Raw genomic sequence first — 27,762 nt, forward strand, 5'->3', positions numbered from 1 at the left:
CTTGCTTTTTCTAGGGTGTAATTTCCATCTTTGTGTTAGTGTTTTCCCTTTATTATCCTTTGAAGGGCTGGATTCGTGGAAAGATATTGCGTGAATTTGGTTTTGTCATGGAATACTTTGATTTCTCCATCTATGGTAATTGAGAGTTTGGCTGGGTATAGTAGCCTGGGCTGGAATTTGTGTTCTCTTAGTGTCTGTATAACATCTGTCCAGGATCTTCTGGCTTTCATAGTCTCTGGAGAGAAGTCTGGAGTAATTCTAATAGGCCTGGCTTTATATGTTACTTGACCTTTTTCCCTTACTGCTTATAATATTCTATCTTTATTTAGTGCATTTGTTGTTCTGATTATTATGTGTCGGGAGGAATTTCTTTTCTGGTCCAGTCTATTTGGAGTACTGTAGGCTTCTTGTATGTTCATGGGCATCTCTTTCTTTAGGTATGGGAAATTTTCTTCTATAATTTTGTTGAAGATATTTGCTGGCCCTTTAAGTTAAATCTTCATTCTCATCTACTCCTAATATCCGTAGGTTTGGTCTTCTCATTGTGTCCTGGATTTCCTGGATGTTTTGAGTTAGGATCTTTTTGCATTTCACATTTTCATTGATTGATATATCCATGCTCCCTATGGAATCTTCTGCACCTGAGATTCTCTCTTCCATCTCTTGTATTCTGTTGCTGATGCTCACATCTATGGTTCCTGATTTCTTTCCTAGGGTTTCTATCTCCAGAGTTGTCTTCCTTTGGGTTTTCTTCATTGTTTCTACTTCTATTTTTAGATCTTGGATGGTTTTGTTCAATTCCATTGCCTGTTTGGTTGTGTTTTCCTGTAATTCTTTAAGGGATTTTTGTGTTTCTTCTACCTGTTTAGCAGCGTTTGCCTCTAGTTCTTTAAGGACTTCTACCTATTTAGCAGTGTTCTCCTGTAATTCCTTGAGGGATTTTTGTGTTTCCTTTTTAAGGGCTTCCATGTGTTTATTAGCAGTATTCTCCCGTAATTTTTTGAGTCATTTTTGTGCTTCCTCTTTAAGGGCTTCTACTTGTTTATCAGTGTTCTCCTGTATTTCTTTAAGTGAGTTATTAATGCCCTTAAAATCATCTACCACCATCATGAGATATGGTTTTAAATCCGTGTCTTGCTTTTCGGGTGTGTTGGGGTATCCAGGACTCGTTGTGGTGGGCATACTGGGTTCTGATGATGCCCAGTGTTCTTGGTTTCTGTTTGTAAGATTCTTACGTTTGCTTTTCGCCATCTGGAAATCTCTGGTGTTAATGTGCAAGCTGTCTCTGGTTGGAGCTTGTTCCACCTGTGATTCTGTTAGCCTCTGTCAGCACTCCTGGGAGTCCAACTCTCTCCTGAGTTCCAGTGGTCAGAGCACTCTCTACAGGCAAGCTCTTCTCCTTCAGGGCAGGTGTCCAGCAGTTTGGAGCCACCTCCTGAGTTCTAGGGTCAGAATCCTCCCTGTAGACCGACTCTCCTCTGACAAGGAATGTGCCCAGGGGTCTGGGTCTCAGCTCCGCCTCCTGGCTGAGGATGAAGGCCCGTCGGGACCCTGACCAAGAAGCTCTGTTGCTTCTATCGCCAATGCCAACGTGCTCTCAGGTGTTCAGGAGGTCCTGGGTGTGCTAGGGGGTTCATGCAGAAGATGGCGGGGCTGGCCCCGACCTGAATGGATCCCAGCCTCTGGTCAGGCGGGGTTCCTTTGTCCCTGTTTCTGCTGGCACAAGACCCTCCGCAATTCTTTGGAGCTGATGTTGCATTCCACTTACCAGTGATCCCAAGGGGATCCCAAGGTCCTGCTTGGAGAGCACTCTAGAGCCCTTAGCAGTCTCTAATGGGCTCAGAAGGAAGATGGCGGAGCAAGACAGAACTCTTGACTGTGTACTAGCAGTCATTTCCACCCCATCCGTGGAATTCAGATTTTAAAGTATGAGACCGTCATAATTAAAAAGAATTTTTAAGGTAGAAAAATCCTTTCTTCGGATGTTTATAATAGAAAAATAATGATTGTAAGCTCTTCCACACTAATACTTTTCAATATAAAAACTACCTTTTATGTAAAACCTATCTTTAGACACCAAGTAAAGAACTTGCACTGAATGCACAGGCCCTAAATTGAGTAATCCCAGTCCTGAGAGGTGGGGAGGTGAGGGGTGGAAGGTAAGAGGTGGGAAGTGGGGAGGTGGAAGGTAAGAGGTGAGGATGTGGGGAGATGAGAGGTGGGGAGGTGGAAGGTGAGAGGTAGGGAGGTGGGAAGGTGAAAGTGGAGACAAAAGAATCCCTGGAGCTCAAGGGCTAGCCTACATAGACTAATTGATTGAGTTCCAGGTTAATGAGCATTCTTATCTCAGAAAAAGAAGGTAGATAGCTTCTCAATAATAACACTCAGAGGATATCCTTTGTTTCTAATGCACACACATTAACACATAAACGTGCAAAAAAAAGTATGTGCACACACACAATGATAGTTTTAAAAAAAAAGCTTTTTCTGGGTATAGTAATAATTCACCTAGAATCCTAGTGCACAAAGGGCCAAGGCAAGAGGATCACACACATCCAAGGCCAGTCTGGGCTACATAGAAAGACACTGTCTTAAAAGACAAAAATGAATAACTGAGTTTATAGAGTAAATAATGTCTTTAGCACAAGACCATTAAGACGTACTAATCTGCCTAGCAAGTCGGTGCACGCCTTTAATCCTAGCAAAAGGCAGAGACGGGTGGATCTCTGAGTTCCAGGCCAGCCTGGTCTACAGAGTGAATTCCAGAAAATCCAGGGCTACACAGAGAAACCCTGTCTTGAAAAACAAAAAGACATTAATCTTTTAAAAAATATATAGTAATATTTTCAGCACGGTATATGGTCCACCTGTAATCCTAGTACTTGTGAGGCTGAGGCAGAACCATGACTTTAAAGCTAGCTTGGGCTATAAAAAAAGACTGTGTGTGTGTGTACGCGCACACACCCCTTCATAGAGGCTAGTATATCAGGCTTATAACTCCAGCTACTTGACTGGCCAAGAAAGGAAGTCCCCAACTTGAAAGCAACTTTGGGTGACTTAGCAAGATACCTTAAACGAGGCCGTAGTTTCAAAATAAGAAATAAAAGAAAGAAAAGGGGAAGAGATAACCTAGAAAGATTGAGTATGGTATCATTCTACTCAGAGATACAAATACTGATCATGCCAAAAATCATACTTTGCTTTTGTCAAAGTAACAGAACCTAATATGGTGGCTGTTGTAACAGAAAGTAGCATGTTTATCATGAGATTTTTCTATACTCAAGATTTATGGCTAAAAAATAATGGAGTCAAAATTAATAAAAGAACTTTAAAGGTCATGATTTAGATTTTCAGATTTACAAGAAGTATAATCTGTACACAATTAAATTCTAATTATCAGGTAAGTATTACATGTGATATTATCAACAAGGTATGAAAATGATTCTCTGAAGAGCAAAATAAGCACTGCCCTCAACATTCCCTCAAAAGCTCAGTGCAATGTTTTAAAAGTCTTAAATGTTGGTTTCAAAGAACAAAGTGCAAGACAATTTAAGAATTCTTATCTATTATATTTGTCTAAGACTTACAAAAGAAACAAATAATATTTCTACTTCGCACAAAAGTCTATGCTTCATTAAACTAGGCAGAGTTACTCACCGCCCACGTCTTAGTCAACCGGAAAATCGGCGCACTCTGTAAGCCAGAAACCACAGCCATAAGTGCGTGAAGGTTGTTAAGTTCATATAGTTTCTGAAGATTTAAGAAAAAGGGGGAAGAGGATTGTTTTTTTAAGAAAATGACTGCAGGGAAATACAGATTAGCACAATTTAGGCAGTGGATAGAATAACTATTTATTATTGTTACTGTCACTTTTGGAAACTGTCTTCTAGGATACCCAGTAAATTATTTTTGGCCTATAATATAATGTTCATGTTCTACCCTGGCACTTTCACCCAAGCTGTGGGAATAAACCCAACTCTAAATGGGTAATATATTCACAAAGCTGAAGTTATGGCTTGCTCTCAAGGTTAACTGGCATGACTGTAACGGCCATGCACTTGGTTCTGGTGAGTATCCTTGCAATGATTTATGACTGGTCATCTATTTTGTGGTCCAAGTCATAAGAAAGGGTCTACTTGGTTTGGTTTCTTGCCCGGTGCTCCTATTATCCCAGGGCTAGAGTTCAAACCTGCTGTCTTTAGTGCAGCCTCCATTTCCTGCTTCCTCATGTTCAAGACCCTTGACATTATGGGATGTTGTTCTTATAGTATACAAACACAAACAGTAAGTTCTACTATTTCCCAAGAAACCCACTTTACATTTGCTGTTAGTTTCTCAAAATTTTATTTTTGTCATACCACATAATAGTTTCTACCCTAAAAGTGGTATCTAAAAATTAGTCATTTTACAGTTTTCTCAAGCAACCAGGTAAGCCCCATAGTGAGCACTTAATTGAAAAACCAAAAAGAGCAAACTGAAACAAAACAATACACATGCAACAGGAGATAAACCTTCACACAGGATTCTATAATCCAGCGGAGGAACTAGTCACTAAAGGAATGTATATTAAACATTTACTGGAGACTAAGTGCCATGCTAGACTTGATGGATGCCTAAACATGCAGAGGACCTAGAAGGAAAAGAAGAAATGGCACCTTCCGCCTCTGCTCCTGCCTGAGTTTGCGGCTTGTCATGCCATAATGTTTCCAGACTTGCCAGTCCCATCAATACTTGGATCTGATTTCCTAAATCTTGTTTTGCATTTTGTATGTGACTCACTATACACTGTTTGTACAGAGTGCTGTTGGTTCTCTCACTAGAGAATACTGACTATAACAGATATTAAAGGGTACGACCTACGTGAGCCTTTATTACAAACTGAACACAAAAGACACAGTGTCAGAATATGATTTAATAGTAATAAGGAAAACAGGGCATTGGGGCTTGCAATAAAAGCAAAGGCTGTCAAATATAGGTCAGAGAGTCTGGAGAGAAATCATTTGGTAAGAAAAATTGTAGTCTGTATGGACAAAAACATACAAATAAATGGGGGAAAAAAACAACTCAGAATCTATGGGGAAAGCCATTACTTTCTTTAGTTAAAAACTAATACTTACCTAACATCTTACAAAGAATGCTTTTAAAAATTCCTCTAACATGTCTGTAAAATCTTATATATGAGGAAGGCTAGTCCTGCCACCTAGTGCCACAGAATGTTAGAATAAGATTGTTTCCTGTGCTCAGGGAAAATATAGGAAGAAGTCCAACTTAAATCATAAGCAGAGCTTCTCTGCTTTACTCTCCCACCTCTCAACTCACAGGTCAGGGAAGACCTGACTATTCCACGCATAACAAACAATGATGAATTCTGGATCCATCAACACTCATGAATTTCGAGTCATTACAAGTTGATCTTACTGTCTCCCTGTGCAATCTTCTGTTCCTCCCTCTGAAACCCAGATTATCCTTGAAAACCATGCTGCTTTCTCCAACTCTGTTTATTATCTATGCCTCTCAACAACTACTCAGTGTTCCTGCTAGCGTCGTATGTGCTATTCTTTTAAACTAGACTCGAGGAGAGGCCTGTGGTTCACACCCATAATCTTAGTCCTGGGAGTTAGAGGTTGGAAAACACAAGTTCAAGGTCTTAAAGTCTTTTGTTAAGATTCATGCGCTTTTATTTTATGTATATAAGTGTTTTCCATATATGTGTGCCCATGGACCACTTGAGTGCCTGGTGCTCGTGCAAGGCAGAAGGAGCCATCATGTCACCAACTGTGTGCTGGGAAGTAAACCTGGGTCCTCTGCAAGAGCAGCAGTTGCTCACCACTAAGCCATCTCTCCAGCCTGCAAAGTCTTATTTTCTATATAGCTGAGTGGTTCATTTCACAATTTAATAAATAAATAGAAAAAAAAAAAAACAAAAACAAAAAAACAAAACAAACCAAAACCCAAGTAAGAAAAAGCATTATGTATTCTTCAAGTGAATACTACATGACTTTCTCCATCAATATAGTCTAATATTTGACAAATACTGTAATTTACCATAATCTAACCCTTGACTAGATAAATGGGGCAGGGGGGTGACCAAGAATAAAGAGAAAGGCAGAGAAAAGAGGCGTTCAATGTACTCAACAGGCCTTATTTTCTAGGACCAATAAACAATCACTTAAAACAATTCTGAATGGGTTAACTAAAGATCAAGTCATACTTACCTTAGCAGTCTTAATATAGTGGCTCAAAACTTCTGCTCTTATTTTCAGTGTTTGAGCATGGAGAATCTCTCTTACAACCCAAAAGCTTACCTGAAAATAAAAATTAACCAAAGGGTAAGAAATTCCAAGACTAAAATTAACATTAAATTCTTCTTGATAGATTTGCTATAGTTATTTTTGACTATGGTTTTCTTACAACTAGAAGAAAATATCATGAAATTAAAAAATAAAAATTTCATTTTAAAAGTTTTGTGATGGCGTTGGAGAGATGGTTTATAGGTTATAAGTATTGGCTGCTCTTCCAGAGGACCTGAGTTCAATTCCCAGCATCCACATGGTGGCTCAGAATCATCTGTAATGGAAGCTTATGCCCTCTTCTGGTGTGCAGATGCACATGTAGACAAAACACACCTGTATACACAAACACATAAACTGTAAAAAGTTTTGTGATGTCTTTGAATTCAATGAAGCCCTAATTTAAGCAAACAAAGCAAAACAGACTTAAAAACCATTTATCAGAAGCCGACAAGATGGCTCAGCAGGTAAAAAAGCCACCAAACTTCGAGGCTGGCAACCCGAGATTGATCCCAAGAAGTTTGCATCTCAAGCATTATGTAAAAAGCTGGGAAGACAGCGTTGGGATTGGGGTGGAAGGGTCTGCAGAGACAGCAGGATTCTGGACGCTTATTGGTCAGCAAGTACAGTCAGTCCATATGCTCAGAGTTCACTGAGAGTCTCAAGATGGGCTGGTGGTGATGACAAGGAGACACTAGACAATACTCTCTGGCTTCCTTCCACATGTGCATACACAACTAAGGACAGCCACACCCTCCCTCACCAATCAAGTATGACTCACGTGATTAAATCTTCTTGTGAAAGCAACTGCATTTGGTGCAGAACTATATTTTTCTTTTTTATTCCATCCACAACTTGAAAGTTCCTAGAAGATTAAAACAGAAATTAAGTATAAATTACATGTAAGAAACAACTCAGTTTTCTTACATTGGGGAATTTAAACAGTAAAGACTGCGTATGTTCTTTTCTGGAACAACCAATAGGAATACATAACAATACTAATTATTCTGTAAAAGCTAGAACAAATTTATTAGATTATATGCAAATTATCTAAACGAATATAGACAAACTTGTATTTGATAGTCAGAGTATGACAGAGTGTCCTCTGGTTGAATACCCTATCACACTTAATAAATACTGCTGATTGCCAACCTATTCAATCAGTCAGTGACAACCCAAGTAGCTTGTTCTTTCTTCCTTTGTACATGTATACGGTGTGATGTACATGTGTGCATGTGCTGTGGCTTGCTATGGATATGTGGATGCATAGGGCAGGGGCCAACATCAGGTGCTTTCTCAGTCACTCTCAACCTCAATGTTTGAGATGGTCTCTCACTGAACCTGGAACTCCCATTTTAGCTAGACTGGCTTGGCCATAGCCATCCCCAGCCACCCAGGCTCCATCTGTCCCTTTAGTCATGTCCCATCAAGTGCTCAGGTTTGCAGACAGTCTGTCTGGTTTGGTCTTTCACGTAAGTGCTAGTGATTCAAAGTCCGGTCCCACTGAGCCAACTCTCAGGTCCACAATTAATTGTTTGAAAACATCTCATTCTTTGATCTGACAGTTGTTGACTTCGGATATTTGCAGACACCTGTTTAGTAAAGAAGTTCTTGATCACTCCAGTGGTCTAAGAATAGAATTCAAGTGCCTCAAGATCTTGTATTAAAAGAAAAAGAAACTTAAATATATATATATACTAATCCCCTTTACTTGAAATGAACCACTGTGGGCTGGAGAGATGGCTTAGCAGTTAAGAACACTTGCTGGATCTTATGGAAGATCAGGGTTTAACTAACTAACAGCTACATGGTGGCTCACAGCTGTCTGTAAATCCAATTCCAGGGGATCATATGCCCTCTTCTGGCCTCTGTGGGCGCCACACACTCAAGTGTTACACAGACGTGGTTTCAGGCAAAACACCCATCCACATAAAATAAAAATAACTGAATCGTTTTTAATTATAAATGTAGGCTGCAGAATATACGTACTCTTTGTAATATAAAAGAAATAAACACAACTGGTACAGAGAGCTCAAAAATGTCACTTTTGCCTTGCTGCTTCAAATTTATGATTATTATCTCCATATCATACTGAATGTAAATGAAACACATACATATGTCTAGTTTACACCACCATTCAAAATGTTCTGATGCATGTATGCTAGTAGAACTGAATTCATCTGATTTTAAAGGAGAATTTCTGCCTATAAATTTTAGGTCTAGCTTAGAGGTTCTATATAGCAAAAACCATCAGAGAAAAGGGCTCATGATAAAAAAAGAAAAACCCTTTGGGTAGGCAACAAAAGAAATCAGAGAAAGAAAAATATGCCATCAGTAGTCTTTGATAGATGAGAAAATTTATTATAACTACCATATTTTGTTCAAAATGTATTTGCGCATATAATTGTGTATTTTCCTTGATTTCTTTATCATGTAGTGTAAATATCAACTAGGAGAATATCAGTGGTTATTCTATTTAATTTTTGAGATACTAAAACAATGTCCCTTAAAGTACACTACCACCTAATTCTATACAAAGGACATGGAAGAAGGAAGCTTCTGCTCTTTGCCTGTTTGCTCTCACGCGGGATGGCAAGTCCCCTCCTTCACTGGCAGTAGAGCCTACTTATTTAGGATTCCAGTGTGGACTGAAGACCAGCTGAGACATCCAGCTTCACAGATGGGAACAACTACTGGATTCTTGGAATTTCTGTTGGTAGACAGCCATTGTTGGGCTAGCTGGACCACTGCCTGTAAGTCAGTCTGACAAATGCCCTTTCTAGATATAGATGGATTGATGGATGGATAGACAGACAGACTGATAGATTCACTCTATCAGTTTTGTTCCTCTAGAGAACCCTGAATAACACAACACCTGTTCGTAAAATCCACCAAGACCCTAATTGGATGTTAAGTAAGAATTTATGTGTTAACATTTAAACAACAAAAACCTTAAGAGATGCAAGAAAGTAGCAATTAAAGAAAATTGCCAAGAACTTAAAGATAACAATTGACCCTCCTATAGCTTAGTACACACATGAAGTATGTGGAAGGGAAGCCAAAGCATAGCATCAAAACAATTTTTAAAAATTTACAAAAGCAGGGGCCTGTAGAAAACAAGATTTAAAACAATAAAATAAATCTTATGTTCATTTTTTTCTAAAGTACAAATTATCTTGAGAGAATGCTATTAGGGAACTGAAAGCAACAACTTCAAAGTTCTAGAATTCTACACCCGGTGAAATAAGAAAGGCTGGAGATCCTCTCGAGACAGGAAAGATCCTCAGAGATGCTGCCATGTGTGTGCTCATTCCCAGAGAGCAGTAGACACAAGCTCAAAACAGACGGGCAAATCAGGGAAGGAGGAAGGGTGGCTCAGTGGGTCAATCTGTCTGCTCCCTGGCTCGAGTTTATTCTCACAGGGTCCAAGAGCCCGCAAGTTGTTCTCTGACCTCCACAAGTGCTCGTAGCATTCACATACCTACATGTGCATGAATGTACAGTGCAACACACACACACACACACGCACACGCACACGCACGCGTGCGCACAGGAAGAGAACAGAACAGCTGGGGATGTAGCTTGGTGGTAGAGCTTATGCCTAACATGAGTGAGGCCCTGGGTTCATTTCTCAACACCAATAAACAAAAAAATAAGATGTAAGATCTTCAAACTGAACAAACTGCCACAGGGGAAAAAAAAATAATTGGAAACCCACTGATTAAAGTAAAGAGTAATCCTGGGATCTTAGGTAGAGTCAAAAGAAGTAGTCAGAAATTCCAAAAGGCAGAAGAAAATAATCAAGGAAGGCAGGTTGGGGGTTGGGGGCAGGTAGGGAGATAGTTGTAACTTAAAAGGGGTCGAAGGGGGGGGGGGGGGCGCCAAGGAAGAGTTGTTTCCAGTATATGAGGCAACACAGATCTGCTTGTATAATAAAACATCACAGAACTACACAGGCATGCATGGCACAAACATCACTTTTCTATTTTGATATAGTACTACACAGTCAAGATGCAAGTGAAAAAACAAAGAACAGGTAAAAGGTATGGAAGATTTCTCTGTTCAGGTTTTGCAATTTTCTATAAATCTTTAATATTTGTACTATTTTCTGCAACATTCTATGTTCTATAGTTACAAAAAAACAAAAAACAAAACAAAACAAAAAAACACCCACAATATTTAAGAGGTGGAAAAAAATCCACTTAATAGGTTACAAGACTAGAATTGTACCAGGACTCACCACTTTCTCTTAAATGCCGACCTGCATTTATAGTTGCCTAGACTGAAAGGTAATTTTGTCCTGGCTCCACCTTACCTCCCAAGAGTCCCTGAATTTCTCTGTGAGGAAATAAGTTCCCTTGTCTTGAGGAATGGACACATGGCTGGAAGGTGGTTCGGTTGGTAAACTACTTGCCCTGCTATCCTGAGGACCCAAGTTCAATGCCCAGGTCCCAGGCAGGCACTGCAGGACGCACCTATTTAAAAATAATAATAAAATGAAGTGGCTAGCGATGGCTCAGCAGAAAATAGAACTTGCTGATCTTGCAGAGCACCTGGGTTCAGTTTCCAGCACTCACATGCTTCTGGAACTACAGTTCCAGGGACACCCTCTTCTGGCCTTTATAGGCATTGCATATTCATGTGCACAGACAAAACACCCATACACATTAAAAAAAAAAAGTCTTCAAAAAACAAAGTGCAGAGCAAAGAGGAGGGCATCTATCTACCACTGACCTGTGGCCTCCGTCCATGTGCACTGGCCCATCCACACACACACACACACTTAGGCAGTACTGGAGTCCCAGATAGGGACTCTGACAGCATCTCCTAACTTACTTCATTAATGCAGATCAACTTGAAAAACAAAGTGAGATGATACTTTGCTATATATAGCCCAGACTGGCCTTGAACTCACTACAATCCCTCTGCCTCAGCTGTCCAAGTGCTAGGATTACAAACAGGCACCACAATAAACTGCAAATGTTTTCTTTCTTTTCTTTTCTTCCATTCTTTCTCTTCTATCCCTTCCTTCCTTCCAAAAGAACACGTTCCAGAACCGTTCTTGTGGCTCCCATGCCAGTAGTTACTCTGAATAAGCAACCTGAAATGTCCCAAAGGCTACCTGGTGGCTGAGGGAAGCCGGGTCAGAAAAGCAAGGGTTGTTGCTCTGCAGGTAACAACTCACTAGATTGTTCTTTGTTTAATCTACATACTGTCAGGTTCATTTTACAAACGAAAATTATCTGAGCTCCTCAGAGCAAAACAGAGAATTTAAAACTTCCGAATGGTCTTTTCTCTTTTCATTTCAGACTCTAGGATCTTTCTACAGATAGCACTATAGTATCATGCTTTTGCTCTGTCTTATTTATACTGACGCCTTGGTCACACAGAATCCTGCACTAATGAATCTCACACAAACACCCCAAGCTCAAGTGAGTCAGCCACTCAAACAACCCTTTGGGAGGGTCTAGCGTAAGAACAGACAGGGCCGGCTGGGTGTGCCGTGTAAGTACTCACCTCAGCCCTGAACCATTAATATTTGCTCTAATATGCTCACTTGCCATTTTAAGCACATCCAGGAAAGACAATCTTCAAATATATAAAACAATCGTAATCTTTGCTAAAATGAATTTCAGAACAGGCATGGACTCACTGTGAATCATTACCTATCAAGATCAATTTCCAGTTGCATTTATTTCAGAAGCACAAGGAGGGCAAACCCCACAGCTGATGACCACCTACCCTATGAGAGAATGACTCAATTCACAGGAGTCACAGCTTCTCTTACGTCTTGTAGGTTCCAACACTCTTAAAAGGACTGTTCTAAGGGTGATGATGTAGGGATACCTATAGACAGAAGCAGAGAAAAGGCCAATATAGACCAGCATGTAGACAGAGACCAAGGGAGGACAGAAAACAGTGGGATCCTAAAGATTGAGGGAGGGAAGCGACAGGACAGAGGGTGTCTGTGAGAAGGCTGACTGTTAGTGAGGTAGCTCTGTGTTCAAAGTGAAAGCTAGAAAGAGATAGGGCATCCATTGTACCCAACTATAAGGCTATACAGAAGTCGCCACCATGGATGGGATTCCATCATGTCTGCATTTTTATTAAAAACAAAAATAAACCCCTGAAACTATACAACCTAACAGGGTAAGGCCCTCTTCTCTAATGTATTCAAGCCTTCCTTCCCTCCTCCCTGATGACCACCTCTAATGAGATTAGGGATAAAGACAGAAGCTATTTTCTGCTTCCATAGAAGCAAATGCCAAAACAACTTTCCTCTTTGCCTTCCCTGGTCCCAATGGAAACCTGACCTTACGACGTCCTAAGATACTCAAGATGAGAACAACAGACACACACTGACAGGCAGCTGCATTGTGCTTCTAACAGAGTGCCTATGTTATTCTAACATACTTTTGACAGCTTCCACTCTCTCACTAAGTCCATGACCTGCTTACATTTTAATGCATTGTTTTTACTAAAACAGAAAAATATTTGTTAAAAATTTTATATGCTGCTAACATTATAGCCTTTTGGCAGACATAAAAATATTTGCAGAGAAAGTCTTTTATACATGGTACAAGAAATGTCTCATAGGATAAATTTTTCCAAAATGTTTAATAAGATTCATAATTAATTAATAAGATTTCCCCAATTTAGCTAGCATTTTCCCACAATCTCTAGAGTTTCTCAATCACACAGATGAGCCATGTTCATTCCTAGTAAATAATAAAACTGAGACAGTTCTAACAGAAGACTAGTTCTAGGATCTCCTGCCAATTAAAAAAATCATAAAAATAATTAATTTGTAAATGACCTATGCAGTCCTCCACTATAAAGACTTATTTTATGTACTCTATTTGCACGTATGTCTGCATGGCAAAAGAAGGCATCAGACATAGAGGGCATCAGGTCACATTATAGAAGGTTGTGACCCACCATGTGGTTGTTGAGAATTGAACTCAAGACCTGCAAAACAGCAGCCAATGCTCTTAGCCCTTGAGCCATCCATCCCTCCAGGCCTACTCCACCACACCTTAAAGCACCTCCAGGTCACTTGTAATACCTAACACAATGCACCTGCAGGCTTATTCAGCATTACCCCATAATGAAGTACTCTGGATGATAAATATTAAATTTACTATAAAAGGCTTAAATAAGTTTACATTCACAGTGACAATGAAGTGTTACCAATGGATTGTGCCTTATTTTATATAGGTCAATTATATGTCTTATATGAAAGGCTTAGGCAAGAAGTGTTTTACATTTGAAATTTTCCAATTTTCAAAGGTACCTAATCTAAGAACAGAAAAAATCCACAATGTCCCAAGCTCATTAGGATCTCCAGATTCAGACTCCTGAGCCTGTGGCTACTGGACTCTACTGGGCACGGCAGGGAGAGAAGTCTATACATAGAGAACTGCTTACTCTAAATAGTTTTGCTCTGTGATTGCTTAGAATTAAAATGTAGAATTTTCTTCACGCAGTGTAATGTTTGTTAGAAAATTTTTTGGTGGACCTTGTCCTTTAAAAATATATGAAAAGCTGGGTGGGGGTGGCGCACGCCTTTAATCCCAACACTTGGGAGGCAGAGGCAGGCAGATTTCTGAGTTTGAGGCCAGCCTGTTCTACAAAGTGAGTTCCAGGACAGCCAGGGCTACACAGAGAAACCCTGTCTCAAAAGGGAAAAAAAAAAAAAAAAAAAAAAAAGAACATATGAGAACCTTGCATGGTGGTTTGAACGAGATGTCCCCATAAGGCATTTGAATACTTGGTCCTTAGTTGGCTGTTCGATAGGAATTGGGAGGTGCGGCCTTGTTGGAGGTGTGTCACCATGGAAGGGTTTAAGGCTTCAACGGCCTCCAGCTTTTCCTAGTGAGTGTTCTGTTTCATTTGTGGGCCAGGCTGTGAGTTCTCAGCTGCTGAACAACAATACCATGCTGGCCTGCCACAGGCTTTATACCGTAATGGTTCTCTCTGAAACTGTAAGCCCCAAGGAAACCCTTCTTTCCTAAGTGGTCTTGATAATGTTTTATCACAGCAACAGAAACTTTGTAAGAAGCAGATTTCAAAAATAATTCAACCCTTAATTAAGGTCTATGGAAATACTAGGCAGTATTTCTGGATTTTAAGCCAATTTTCTGGCATATCTTACCCTATACTGAAAAATACAAAATTCACCCTGAAGAGAAACTCCACTAGCACAATAAATGCAGCAATGACTTCAGAAGAATACAAGCTTTGCAGAACATCAGAGAATTCACAAAAGACAAAACTACCCCACTCCTATGAACACAGTAGGATGGATATGGTAGTTTCAGTAATAAATGTCCCCCCACAGCCGTTCCCAATTGGTGGTAGTGTTCTGGGGGGTGGGGAGGTAGTATGGTTTTGCTGGAGGAAAGTATAGAGTGCTGAGAGTAAAAGCCTCACAGGCTTGTTAGCCTGCTCTCTCTCTGCTTTGTGCCTGCAGTTCAAGACAAGGAGCCCTCAGCTTCCCACTCCACCAGCCACACCTCGCCCGCTGCTATGCTCCCCTCTCTGTGACAGACTCCTCTGGAACCATAAGTCTAGACAAACTCCCTCTGTATACTGCCTTGGTCATGGAATTTCATCAGAGCAACAGAAGAGTAATGAATGCAATGGAGAACTTTTAGAATCAGTCAGAGCTCCAGCGTGAGATACTGCACGCAGACGAGGCCCTATGGATGTGTAACAACTTTCTTCATGATCCAGAGAGACGTCAGAGCGACCAGCACCATGTGTATGCAAGAGACTTCTACAAGAGCTCGGTGCTGGAAATATTAGAAATTAATGACTGTACAAAGCCTCCCAGCTAACTTTTCGTCCTTAATCAGTATTAGAAGATCCAGTGTTAGGGAAGAAACCTAAAATATTCTAGCAGAGGGGAACAAAACAACAGCCTCTGTCCACAGAAGGAATGTCACCTTTAGAAATCATGGAGCACTAAGAATAGACTTGTAAAACTGGCTACAAATTGTTTAAGAAGGTGGAAGTGATTAATAGTCACTGCTTCAATTCACTACAAGTGAAACAAAGTTTCCTGCCATTGTATGGGTGACAAATCTACAATCCATAAGAACCTGACTCATGGTGGCCCCTCTGCTGTTACCACTTCTGAAGACGGCTGTAGCTTTGACAGCAGCTCTCCCAATGGCTGTATCTACATATAACTGACCCCTGGTTCTGAAATCACCCACTTCTGAGATTTACTCGAAAGACTTGGCAGTTTCAAGGAACTATCACCTCCTCCTCCACCACCACCATCACCACCATCACTAGCCCCCACTCCCCACAGGTTAAGCCAGCTTTTTAAAGGCAAAGATGAATACATTAGTGGCACAATTTATGAACAGCAAAGCTGAAAAAACAAAAGAAAACAAAACCCACAACTCTTCTGACTCGTCATCCTAAGTGTATGTGAAATGAAATGGACTAGGGAGACAGGTAAGTGGTTAAGAGCATTTATAGCTCTTGCAGAGGCCTTGGCTAGGATTCTAGCACCCACATAGTTTATGACTTCAAGTACCAGGAGTTCCAGCACTATCCTCTGCATATCATGTGCTGCAGAAACACATATGCAGGCAAAACATACACATAAAATAAAAACAAAAAAAATCTTCTATAAAAAAAACTATAATGTACTGGCATTTCCCTTTCTCTGCTTTCTGGACAACCCTGACAAAAATGTCTCCACTTTACCATGCTTTGCTGCCATGACTGAATTAAAATAAAACAAACCTTTTCACCTTTGAAAATATGGGGTGGGGGGGCAGGGGGGACAGAAGATAGGAAACTTCGAGGGAGGGGAGGAGAGGGGAGGGGAGGGAATGTATTTAGCATCTAGGGTGAAGTACCACAGTGTGAGCAAGGCATGAGTTTGCTAACCAGCACTACTTTAAAAATAAAGATAAACAAATGAAAGAATGTATTTAGAACCGTGTACTGAAGCAGCAGATTTCACAGCAGCATCAAAGCACATAGCAATTGGCCGTGGAAAGTGAAGGAAGAAGAGAGATAAAAAAGCCACTGTGGATGGAGAGTGGGCTTGTTTGTTAGTCAGGAGAGGGCACTTAATAAACACACACATAATTAAAAGCAAACAATGTCCCCAAAGGCTTACCACCTTCATCAGAGTAACAGTCTCCACGGTAACACACCCACCCAGCCCTCACTCCAGTCCTCTCGTGCACAGCCCTTTCATCCAGCTTACAGGGTTGCCATCCACTAGCCTTTGCTCACCAGTTCCTCACCAGAACACATTTCCCCAAACACACTAACAGTGCGCAGTCTCACCTCCTTACAGTGCTGCTCAGTGAAGACTTGATTATCACATCAACACATAAGACGACTACACCTTGTGCCCTATGCTCTCCTCTGTATTGTTCATGTAACACTGTCTAACTCATTTCACTCAAACAAGCAATCTGGGGAACAAACTTCAGTGTACGTTTTACTGTTGGGTCTCCAGCAACTAAAGCAGTGCCTAACACATAACAGACACTTGAAGGTATGCTGACAGCATCACAACGTAAACAGTTCTGTCAGATAACACGTGTAAAATGTCGGGAATCTGTAGAAAAGCAAGGAAGTCTAACTAACACCACCAGATAACTCAAGGAGGAAGAGGGAGTTAGGGATGAAGGACTGAAACGAGGTCATTTTGCTAGACCAAAAACAGTAGAAAATGTGCTTAGAAGCAAGAAGGCGGCAAAACAATGAAGCGACTCAGATCCTGCTTCAGATCTTCAAAGCAAGTGAGACCACTGAGGTGGTGAGCAGAGACCACGTGAGCACATTTCAACTCTGCTTACCATGGCTACCTGAGAAGACAGACCGCAGGGGTCACAGCAGAAGCTCCTGTAACAGTAACCAGCACTGTCCAAGGGAGTGGATGCACGTGTCCAGGTGTCTGTGAGGGTTCTCCAATGACAACTAAAAGGAAGACCCACTCTGAATGAGGGGAGGCCAGCTGAGTGCCAGCTTCCCTCTTTTCTCTGCTCTATGGCCTACAAGGTAATAACTGCTCGGCTGCACCATGCTTTCCCCACCAGGATGGACTCTCTCAGACCACAAGCCCAGATCTTTCCTCCAGGAAGTTGGTTCTGTTGGGTATTTGGGCACAGTGTACACACAGATCAAGTGAGGGAGTGCTGCCGTGATTGGTGGAGAGAAGATGGCTTCTTTGGATTGAGGTGCTGACGATAGAGAATTGGGTATTTATCAAGAACTGGGTGCAGTAGTGCACACCTAAAATTCTAGCACTTAGGAGGTGGAGGAAGAACTATCAGAAGCTCTCGGGCTTATGTCTTTGGCTACATATACTGAGTTCTAGGCTAGTGTGGGCTACCTAACACCTTGTCTCAAAAACGTGGGGGACTGGGAATCAACTTTGAAGGTTCAAAGCATTGTTCAGTGTCCCAAGGGAAATTAAAAAAAAAAAATCCTCTTAAAATGGAAGTCTATGTCTTCAAGTAACAATCTAGTGTACCATGTCCAACCTCCAAGTCATCCATTTCACAGCACCTGAAAGAGGGCTACTCCAGGTAAAAGAATACCATCATCTAATGGTAAACCTGGAATTCACAAAACTTAGCGTGGGGGAAAGTATAAAATATCTCAATAAAAATTTTATCCTGATTACAAGCTGAAATATTTTGGCTCCTGGAGGTTAAATAAGTCACCCATTGATTTGACCTACTCCTTGATACTGTCTAATGTGGCTACTACATAATATACAGTTAAATAAATGAGACCAGTTGTCCATGGCTTATGTGAGTCAGACGAAAGAGCAATAGCAAATATATTTTATTCTAAAGGAAAATGATTCTTAGAAGACTGTTGAAATCAAGGCGGCAGACGGGCTTCTCAGGAAAAACAGGAATGAATGCTCCAAGGTGTTTTGCTTTGATCACTTAAATACAACATTCTCTGTCTACCATTATCTATAGAGTACACAGTTCTTTGTCTCCTATTAACCCATAACTATTTTTTAACCCCTCTGCATTGTTAGAGAAGGACAACTTTTGGAAATGACAGGGCTTGGAGGTCACTCGGCCAGCTCTCCTGTCACTTGATAGGCAGCAAACTTGAGATACTAACCCATGAGTAGCCTACATGGGGAAGAAAAATCACAAGCATGACCTGTTCACACTCAGATGTGCTGGACTTCAGCTATTACAGCAGTCAGGGTCACTACAGACCGCATAGAACACAACAGATAATGCACACTATTCCCAAAGACCCAACCGTGAATTACCAAATGGCTTTCTTTGGGAGACAAAGATCAAGTTTGCTGCTTACTAAGAGCAAAACCTGTCTTTCCCGAATCTAAGGCTACTGTCAATACTGAGCTCTTATAATAGTTTAGCTGTGACCTGAATGCATCTCTGAAGGTACATGTGCTGTCTGAGTCTCTAATGTAGGGAGATGAGGGAAGCTTTCCGAGTCTTATGGAAAGTCTTATAGCACAGGCGCACACAAGAGTGAGGTGGCTCTCTAGGAGTGGCTGTCATAAAGACACCCATGCTTGGCTCTGCTGCACATGCCATTTCCCTTTCTACTTTCCTGCCACACTGTGGGGCAGACTCAAGGTCCAACAAATAATACCTCCTGGTTCTGAACTTTCAGCCTCTGAGAACTAGTATCTAAAGAAACCTCCTCTATATAAATTACCCAGCATCAGGCATTTTGTTATAGCAATGCAAAGTCAACTAAGACAGCTGTATATAAAGCATAGGTGTCACTATTAGCTCATCAATGAAGCAAGATTATTATACATAGGCCTTTAAATGATAAACTATAAATGTACCTGAGCGCACACACACATGCACTTACAGTGAGGAGGTAGATATGTCATATTAGTCTCTATTTTTATCGTGAGAAAAATGTGTTTTGTGGTCCTCCTCTAAAGTGTCAATATTGGGACCACCTATCCTAGCCCTGAGTTCAAGTGGCACATGAGGGTAGAGAGAGAAGCGACCTCATGAAAGTTGTTCCCTGACCTCTACACATGCATCCACACCACTCACAACACATGAGCACACCCGATAATTTTTAAAAGGTAAATAAGCTAAAATAAGTCATATTATAAAAAAATTAAGGTAGAAGGAAAGACTAGTAAGTTATGTCTAATTTTCACCTTCCCATTAAACAGTCTCCGCACCATGGGTAAAAACTTCCTTAAGTCTATTCCTTCCTTCCATAACCAAGTGATTCAAACATCCCATTTTTGACTAAAGAATGCACTATGATGACTGGCATCTGAATAGGTTAAGTGACATTACAAGCTTTAGACATTTAATGATTAATACAAAATATGATTTGAATTTCTTCAACATCTTAAGACACTATGGTTTACTATCTTCTATATTCAAAGAATATTCTTAAAACTACTTACATCTGGCTGAATAGCTTTAAACACTGGAACATCCATTAGTGTTATCTGACCCTGTAAGACAAAGGGATTTGGTTTGGTTTAGATAGCAATATACAAGTAAACAAACAAAATACAAATAAACAAAATTTATTCAAAATAAAATTTGTACTCCATACTAAATTACTGAATGTGTAGCCTTTTAGGACTTAAAAAAAGTAGAAAATTTAGTCTTTGCACCATTAAATACAACTCCTAGTTACCTCCTTCCTAGGTAAGGCAAGAAAGGGGAAATACTTTGGCACTGTCATCCATTAGATGGCTCAGGGGGTCTCAGCAAAAGACTGACAACCTGAGTTCAATCGCTGGTCTCCACATGGTAGAGGAAAAGAACCAACTGTAAAGCTGCCCTCTGGCCTGTACATGTGCACTATGGTATATGACTCCCTTTCTCACACAAATAAACTAATAAATGTAATAAAAAACTGCTAAGGGCCAGAGATGGCTCAGCAATTAAGAGCACTGACTGCTCTTCCAGAGGTTCTGAGTTCAATTCCCAGCAACCACATGGTGGCTCACAACCATCTGAAATGGGGTCTGATGCACCCTTCTGGTATGTCTGAAGACAGCAATGGTGTATGCACATATATTTTAAAAATAAATACATTCTTTAAAAAAAAAAAAGTTAAGAGAAAAGAATGTTAAGAGGAGAAATCAGGGAAAGGTACCACGTACTCCAAGCAAGAATATTTTACTCTTAGAATGTAAGATGGTGTAAGACCAAAAAAGCAATGTAATCAATGAACACTTATGTCAGTTAAAAAGATTCTCTAGATAATTTTATATCACTCATATTCCAATGGTTGGTAAATCAGAGTTCTCAATTTTTAAATTTCAAATCATTAAAAAAAAATAGTGAGCATGTTCATATTTGTTTGGTGAGTCAGCACAGCAGTGATCAAGTTATCATCTCTCTGCTCCACATTGACCGGGTAACAGGCAGCTGCCCTTCAGAAGAAAGCTGCCCTCGCCCCCTCACCCCTCACCCCTCACCCCTCACCCCTAATGCTCCATTCTTGTGTTATTCTCTAACAATTCCTAGATCCAGCCTTAAAAACCCATCTCCTCTTCTGAGGAGATCTGTGAGGCCACAAATTCTAATTCAATAAAGATGCTGTATATAAATTAAATGCAAAACTGGAAAGCAAGAGACAGAAAGCTCACCGCGTATTCTTCTGGCGTAACCTTAAGAACATCAAACACCACAGCATCAAAGCTTTTCTTCAATTCAGAGCCCTTCTCGCTTAGTGACTCAGAGCTGCTACTCTTCTGACAAGATGGAAGAAAACACAGCCTTTAAACATCGTTTCACAGCCCGGGCCACACAAAGTAGATAAGCCTTTAAAGACAGAGGAACTCTGGGGTTGACAGGATAGTTGGCTGGTCAAATGTCTGCTATAGAAACATACAGATCTAACTAGGAGTCTCAACATCCATGTAAAATCTAGGTAGAGTGTACACTCCTACAACCCCAGGGCTGGGCAGTGCACAGAGATAAGAGGATTCATAGTTTGCTGGCCAATCAGAGTAGCTACATTTTAATCAATTCCAGATTCAGTGGTAGAATCTCTCAAAAATAAGCTGGAAAATGAAGAAAGACACACCTGTATCAACCACTGGTGTCCACACGCACATGGGCACACCACATGAGCATGCTTCCTCTCGCGCACACACACACACACAAACTGAGGAACTAAGAACACTATGTAATAAAAGATGTAGAAAAGCTGAGTAGAGCAGGCTGCTTAGGTGGAGAAATGCTAATATAAAGCCAGAAATATGAAAGCCAATGTTGAATTTATACTTTTTTGGGTTCCTATGTAAGACCCTCCCTTTCGTATGTCTCTTCAAACAAACATTCTGATTTTACATAGTTCTAACATAGGTAAAGAAAACTGCACATCCACAGCTATGCATCACTTAGCAATTCAGACACTGTCAAAGTGTCGTTAAACAATCTTGTCAATTACTAGTATCACAGTTTCCTCACGACTACATGATCATGGCACCATCGTTATACATGAAGTTGCTATTGAGCAAAATGCCATCATGCATGGCATGAGTCTATAACTTTTAAAACGAGGAGAAATAGAAAATACTCTTGTAGCATATATCAGAAGAAAATACAGAGGATGCCATTTATTATATAATGGTACAAGCTGTTGTATTTGTTCATATATGTTAATGGTTGGTACTGGTTATCTCTTGGTACAGGGAACTTAAGTGAAGAATTGCCTCCATCAGGCTGGCCTGTGGGCATGTCTGTGGAGCATTTTCTTGACTGCTAATTGATATGGGAGGGCCCAGCCACTGAGGAAGGCACCACCGTTAGGCAGGTGGATCTGGGCTCTAAGAAAGCTGGTAATGAACCTGGGGAAAAGCCAGTAAGCAGCTTTCCTCCAAGGAATCTACTTCCGTTCCTGCCGACCTTCACTCAGCCTGTAAACTGAAATAAACCCTTTCCCCACAAGCTGCTTTTGGTCACATTATTTATCTATCACCCCAACAGAAAGCAACTGCAAGAAACCTGGTATCAAGAAGGTAGGGCTGCTACTGTGACAGACCTGGCCGTGTTGATGTGGGGAAGGATTCTGGGTCTCTGGGCTAGAAAAGCCACTGAATACTCAGACCTTAAGGGAGGGGCTGCTCTATGGGAGCTTAGACGTGAGAATGCTGAAAGAAATTGCAGACAATGGTGGGAGTCTGAACAAAGCATAGCTGTCAGGGCTGTTCATGGAATATTCTGGATTAAGGATCTATGGCATAAACCTGTGCTGAAGAGTAATCTGGGACAACTGGAAGTCCAGCATCACTGAGGCCAAGTCTTCTGGGAAGTATTTCCTTAAGGCCATCACACAGCAAGGTAAGGCTGAATCTCAAGCTGGACGCTGAACAATGTGTAAGAGTGCCCCACAGGGTACTGGGGTTGAAGGAATAAACAGGTCATGGAGAGTGGCTGAAGCTTTGCATCACATGGTAGGGCTGGTGTTCAGGCAGAGAATCCAGGAGTAGCCATTAGTAAAGGTGCAGCCTTAGCGGCAGCAGAAGCCCCAAAACCAAAGAGTCTGGGAGAGAACTAAGGCTTGGCACCATGGAGATGGCTAGAGCCTCTCAAGTGAGGGCTGGAAATGCCAACAGGGCAGAACATCCTGGACTGTGTAAGAATGGAGGATGCGAGCTGGGCGCCAGCTGGGTGTAGTAATTCATTATTCTCTGCTCTTGACTAGGGATGTAATGGGACTGGTACTGCAAGTTTCTACAGCCTTGACTTCCCCATGGTGACAGACTGTAGTCTGGAATTGAACCAAATAAGCCCTTTCTCCTAAAGTAGCTTTTGTACAGGTGTTTTATCATAACAACAGGAAGTGAAGATAGAAAACAGTACCAAAGTGGGTCTGATGCTGTGATAAGCCTGACTACAGGGTTTTTAGGACTTTGTAACTATTTTATAGGAGGAAATGTAAAGAGTTTGGACCTTGTGCCTGGAAAAGCTATTGAGCACTGTCACCAGAGCTACTGTCACAAGTGGACTACTCTAGAGGACGCCAGTCAGAGAAGAACACTGAGAAACAAGAGAGCGGAGGCTCAAACCATGAATCTTCGGAAAGGAACAAGCACTCCTTGGAAACTGGACTGGGGTGTGTAGGATATTTTGGCAATGAATATGACTGCCTTCTGTCTGTGTCCTGACTACTTGAATGAAGCTCAACTTAAAGATAATGGACTTGTTTGACAAATCCGTGGCCTAAAAGCCACAGAGAGTACTAAGGAAGAAGTCGGTGGGTTCAGGTTGGTTCAGGTTACGTATTTTATCCAAAAACCTAGCACGTTTAAGGAAATCTGGATTGATGTGTTAAGAAATCTAAAGCTTAAGCTGAAGTCGAGAACACATGTTTTTAACTGCACTGTCTCACCACAGCAGAACTATTTAAACATAGACCTTGTTGTCCTCACTTGTCATATAGAAAGTATATTAGCGGGCTGGTGAAGTGGCTCAGCGGTTAAGAGCACCAACTGCTCTTCTAAAGGTCCTGAGTTCAAATCCCAGCAACCACAAGGTGGCTCACAACCATCCATAACAAAAATCTGATGCCCTCTTCTGGAGTGTCTGAAGACAGCTATGTTGTACACATATAATCAATCAATCAATTAATTAATTAATTAATTAAGTATATTAACCTGAAGCCTAACGTAAGTCACTTACTTTTAGAAGAAACTATTTTTATGCAAATAAAAGGATCTGTTTCATCTGATAAATATTTGTGAATTGCAGCAGTTGTCTCTGGATACACAGTTAAAAATACACTAACCACAGACACATGAGACATTTAAGAAATATGGTTTTAATGTAACACGTAAACACACAAACAGTCTGTCTCAGGGAAGAAAAACTATGAACAAATTTATACAAGAAAATATGAGTTGTTTTTTAAGTTATAGTTTCAAAAATAACTCCCATCTGTTTATAGGAAAAGGATTTGTTAAAAAATACAGTATTTAAAATATATCTTAAAGATGAAATTTCTCTTCTATGTGGAAGAAAGGGAAACACAGGAAAAAGGAAAAATCCCATGTGTAAAATCTGACTCAGGCAAGCTGTAACAGAAGTGGGAAACGCCAACTGCTTATGAAACGTCAACAGAAGTGATATTCTCTGAACAGAATGTTAAATCTCAAACAGTACTAATGGGAATTAAGTCCACTAGGCAGAAAATCTGGAGGGCTGAGAAGATGGCTTGGTGACCTGACACCCTCTTCTATCCTCCGAGGGAATTTGGACTCATGAGGAATACACATATGCATGCACACACTTCATAACAACTCCTAAAATGAAAGAATACTAATTACTACTAAATTTTAGTTAACTGAATCAGGAAAAAACAAACAGCAAGCTCAGCGCAGGCATGGAGGCGCACGGCTATAACCCAAGCACTGGACAGGCATGGAGGCGCACGGCTATAACCCAAGCACTGGAAGAGAAGAGGCAGGGAGATCCTTGAGGTGAGCTGGGCTCCGTAAGATGTGGCATTTTTAAATAAAACAAAACATTTTTTGACCAAATTTCACCCCTTCAGTGTGGGCAAGATCTATGACTTGCTTCTGATGAAGAGACTATGCAAAACAGGGAGGGTATGACTTCTGTGAGTGTATCATGTAAGGTTATAATCTTGAGTTTGCTGGCAGACTCTGCTGTGACAGAACAGGGCGGTGCCCAAAGCCACTCAAGTAAACAAAACAACAGCAAAAATCTATCTTTACACAGGAAGCTATGAAACCGTCCTGCTATTGACAGATGTCAGGAAAGGGGTTGTCAGGCTTGTTGGTTAAGACTGTTAAAGATCAATATAGTCAGGGGATTGAGGAATTAAACAGCATTCTTTTCTACCACTGTAAGAAAAACTAAAAAAGAGTAGGAAATACTATAATTTTTAAGCAAAGTACTTAAGATCTATATACAAAGCAATAAAATAAAATGATGAGGAAAAAATAAAGTCACAACACATGAATGCAAGAGCTGACTTCCTCCTTCAGTCTTAACGTCCATTTAAACTCTAAGCTACATCAGCAATGCAAACCCTTCCTACTGCTCTCCAAACGGTGGTTCTATTCTCCAACAGTGTTAAAGCCAAGGTCTCCAAGGTACCTGTGTTACAAAATATCCCAAAACAGCTTCTTTAAATACTAACCCCAATAAAGAGTTGTAAACAGCCAGGTGGTGGTACACGCCTTTGGTCCCAGCACTTGGGAGGCAGAGGCAGGTGGATTTCTGAGTTCGAGGCCAGCCTGTTTTACAGAGTGAGTTCCCAGACAGCCAGGGCTACACAGAGAAACCCTGTCTTGAAAAAACAAAACAAAACAAAAAACAAACAAACAAAAAACAAAAAAGAGTTGTAAACAATCATTATGTATTATTATTTTCAAGTATTTTAAGTAGATAAAAATACTTGTATGATGCAATTAACACGTGAATGACAAAATTTAGTTTAAAAAACAAAAGGTCAGGCGAGATAGCTCATGTCCTTTAGTCCTAGCACTTGGGAGGTTCAAACAGGCAGACTGCTGGGAATTTGAGGTCAGCACGATCTACAAAGTGACTTCTAGGCCAGCCAAGGTTATACTGTGAGACTCTGTTTCAAAACAAATTAATAAGCACAAACCCTTAGAAATGGCTCTGTGGGTTAGAGAGCTTGCTCTCTAAGCATGAGGTTCTGAGTGTGACTACCCAGTGCCCGGCCTTGTCTCATGGCAATAAGGCTAAAGGTGGTAGAAAAAGACAACCAATGTCCTGTTCCAGCCTCCACACGCACACACTCAGGCACATGAGCTTGTACACTAATATGCAAACACCATACACAAACAAATAATAGTCCTCAGAAAAATAAGCTATATCGTCTTCTTGGATTATAAAGAATCTTATTTAAATATAAATACATATGTATTTATATACAACATGAAAGTCAAAGGGGGACTAGTAAGTGAGAGGGTAAGATATCTATAGAGAAGGGAGAGCTGGACAGTGGTGGTGCACACCTTTCATCCCAGCACTCAGGAGGCAGAGGCAGAAGGATCTTGAGTTCAAGACCAGCCTGGTCTACAGACCAAGTTCCAGGACAGCCAGTTCTACACAGAGGAACCTGTCTCAACAAGAGAGACAGGGCGTTAGAGGGAGGAGAACATAAGAGAAGATACAATGGGTGGAGAGACAACCCACTGCATGTCTTGTGTGTGTGTGTGTGCATGTATGTATTCAAAGCTGAAGGATACTATTTGAGAATACTATTTGTAAGGAGAAGGAAACTAGCAAGTGGGTGAAGAGGGAGGGGGACAAATATGACCAAGGTACAAAGACGTAACAATAAAATCTATTATTGTGTCTGATGACTAAGGAGTAGTTGAAGACAAGCTGTAGAAGTGGCCTAGTCCTTTGCTCACATTGATTGTAAAATGTAACCAAACGTAACTTTAGACATTTAGAAAACAGGGAAGAAACTTTACAACACGGTGCTTACATCTCACCTCGGAAACAGTGGCTGCGATAGTAACACTGCTTGCCTGCCCGTTCATTAGGTCCATGCTTTCCTCATCAGCCCCTGAGCCTACAGTAACAGCAACAGAGGTCTGATTACTTCATGTCCAAGGCCACAAATGCATCATTCCTGTTGGAGAAAACAAAGAAGAAATTAAAATGTGTGTCTTTCTCTAAGCTCAAGAAAACCAGCATGCACTAGGGAAAGGCTGTGATTGTGCTGCGATCTTTATTTTAGCCAAGTCACTGTGTCCCAAGGATCAGGATTGCAATGGTGCCAGCACTCGCTACGATCAGTCTTCACAGGTGAAATAAAATTAGGACTTTCCCCACTAAGTGATACTGTGAGGGAACGAATCAGACTGCACAGTGTTTTTAGTTTAAACTAAATAACAAGCATTTAAAACGTGGCAAAGTAATACATCCCCCAGCTCAGTTTCCCAGTTTTAGATGCAACCTCTAGGTTAACAATGCAGACGAGACTTGCCTTTATTATTCCCCTACCAAGACGCCACTAACACTTAAAAATACAGGACATGTCGCAAAAGAACAATGCAAGCCATGTCCATTTGTGTGGAGGGACTAAGGTTTGTTGAATACTCTCAACCCATTATCCCACTGAAAACACGAGCTAAGGGAAAATACTGTACTCACGCTCTGACAAAAAAAAAAATGTCACTGCTATTCCCCAGCACAGAGAACAGCCTCTGGGGCAGCATCGGGCAGGTGAGGACAGAGAATCGTGACTCAAGACATCTAAGACGCTAGCCAGGCATTCTTTCCATTAACACCATTCTTTCTTTCCACCTTAAAATCACAGTGTTCACTGATTTTACCGTCTTTCCTAAATAACATAGTATAATTTCTTCTTTTCCATAAAATAACAGGGAAAACAGACTTTAAGTTCATTTCCAACTTTAAATACCTATTTTTATCATAAAAGAAACTGTAAGTTGGGGTATTCTAGACTATTTACCACACACAGTAAG

General features: G+C 40.8%; 1 protein-coding gene across 23 annotated transcripts in view; it reads right to left on the minus strand.

Annotated features, from left to right (window-relative positions):
- Positions 1-27,762, minus strand: part of Ralgps2 (Ral GEF with PH domain and SH3 binding motif 2) — a 135,685-nt gene that overhangs the window by 76,710 nt on the left and 31,213 nt on the right. For 13 of the 23 annotated variants that reach the window (XR_003947313.1, XR_373625.3, NM_001159967.1 and 10 more), the window contains exons 2-7: positions 26,764-26,903; positions 20,911-21,015; positions 19,711-19,761; positions 7,072-7,155; positions 6,216-6,305; positions 3,658-3,750 (exon numbers count right to left, since the gene is read on the minus strand). Coding sequence is in view for 21 of the 23 variants with exons in the window: in NM_001159967.1 (NP_001153439.1) it covers positions 3,658-3,750; positions 6,216-6,305; positions 7,072-7,155; positions 19,711-19,761; positions 20,911-21,015; positions 26,764-26,820 (480 nt within the window). In the remaining 2 variants the exon portion in view is untranslated. Of the gene's footprint in view, positions 1-3,657; positions 3,751-6,215; positions 6,306-7,071; positions 7,156-12,032; positions 12,138-19,710; positions 19,762-20,910; positions 21,016-26,763; positions 26,904-27,762 lie in introns of all 23 variants that reach the window. The other 10 variants (XM_030243663.1, NM_001357391.1, XM_006497033.2 and 7 more) reach the window with 3 other exon arrangements.

This window comes from Mus musculus, chromosome 1 (genome assembly GCF_000001635.26).
Source record: "Mus musculus strain C57BL/6J chromosome 1, GRCm38.p6 C57BL/6J".
NCBI classification, from domain to species: Eukaryota; Metazoa; Chordata; class Mammalia; order Rodentia; family Muridae; genus Mus; species Mus musculus.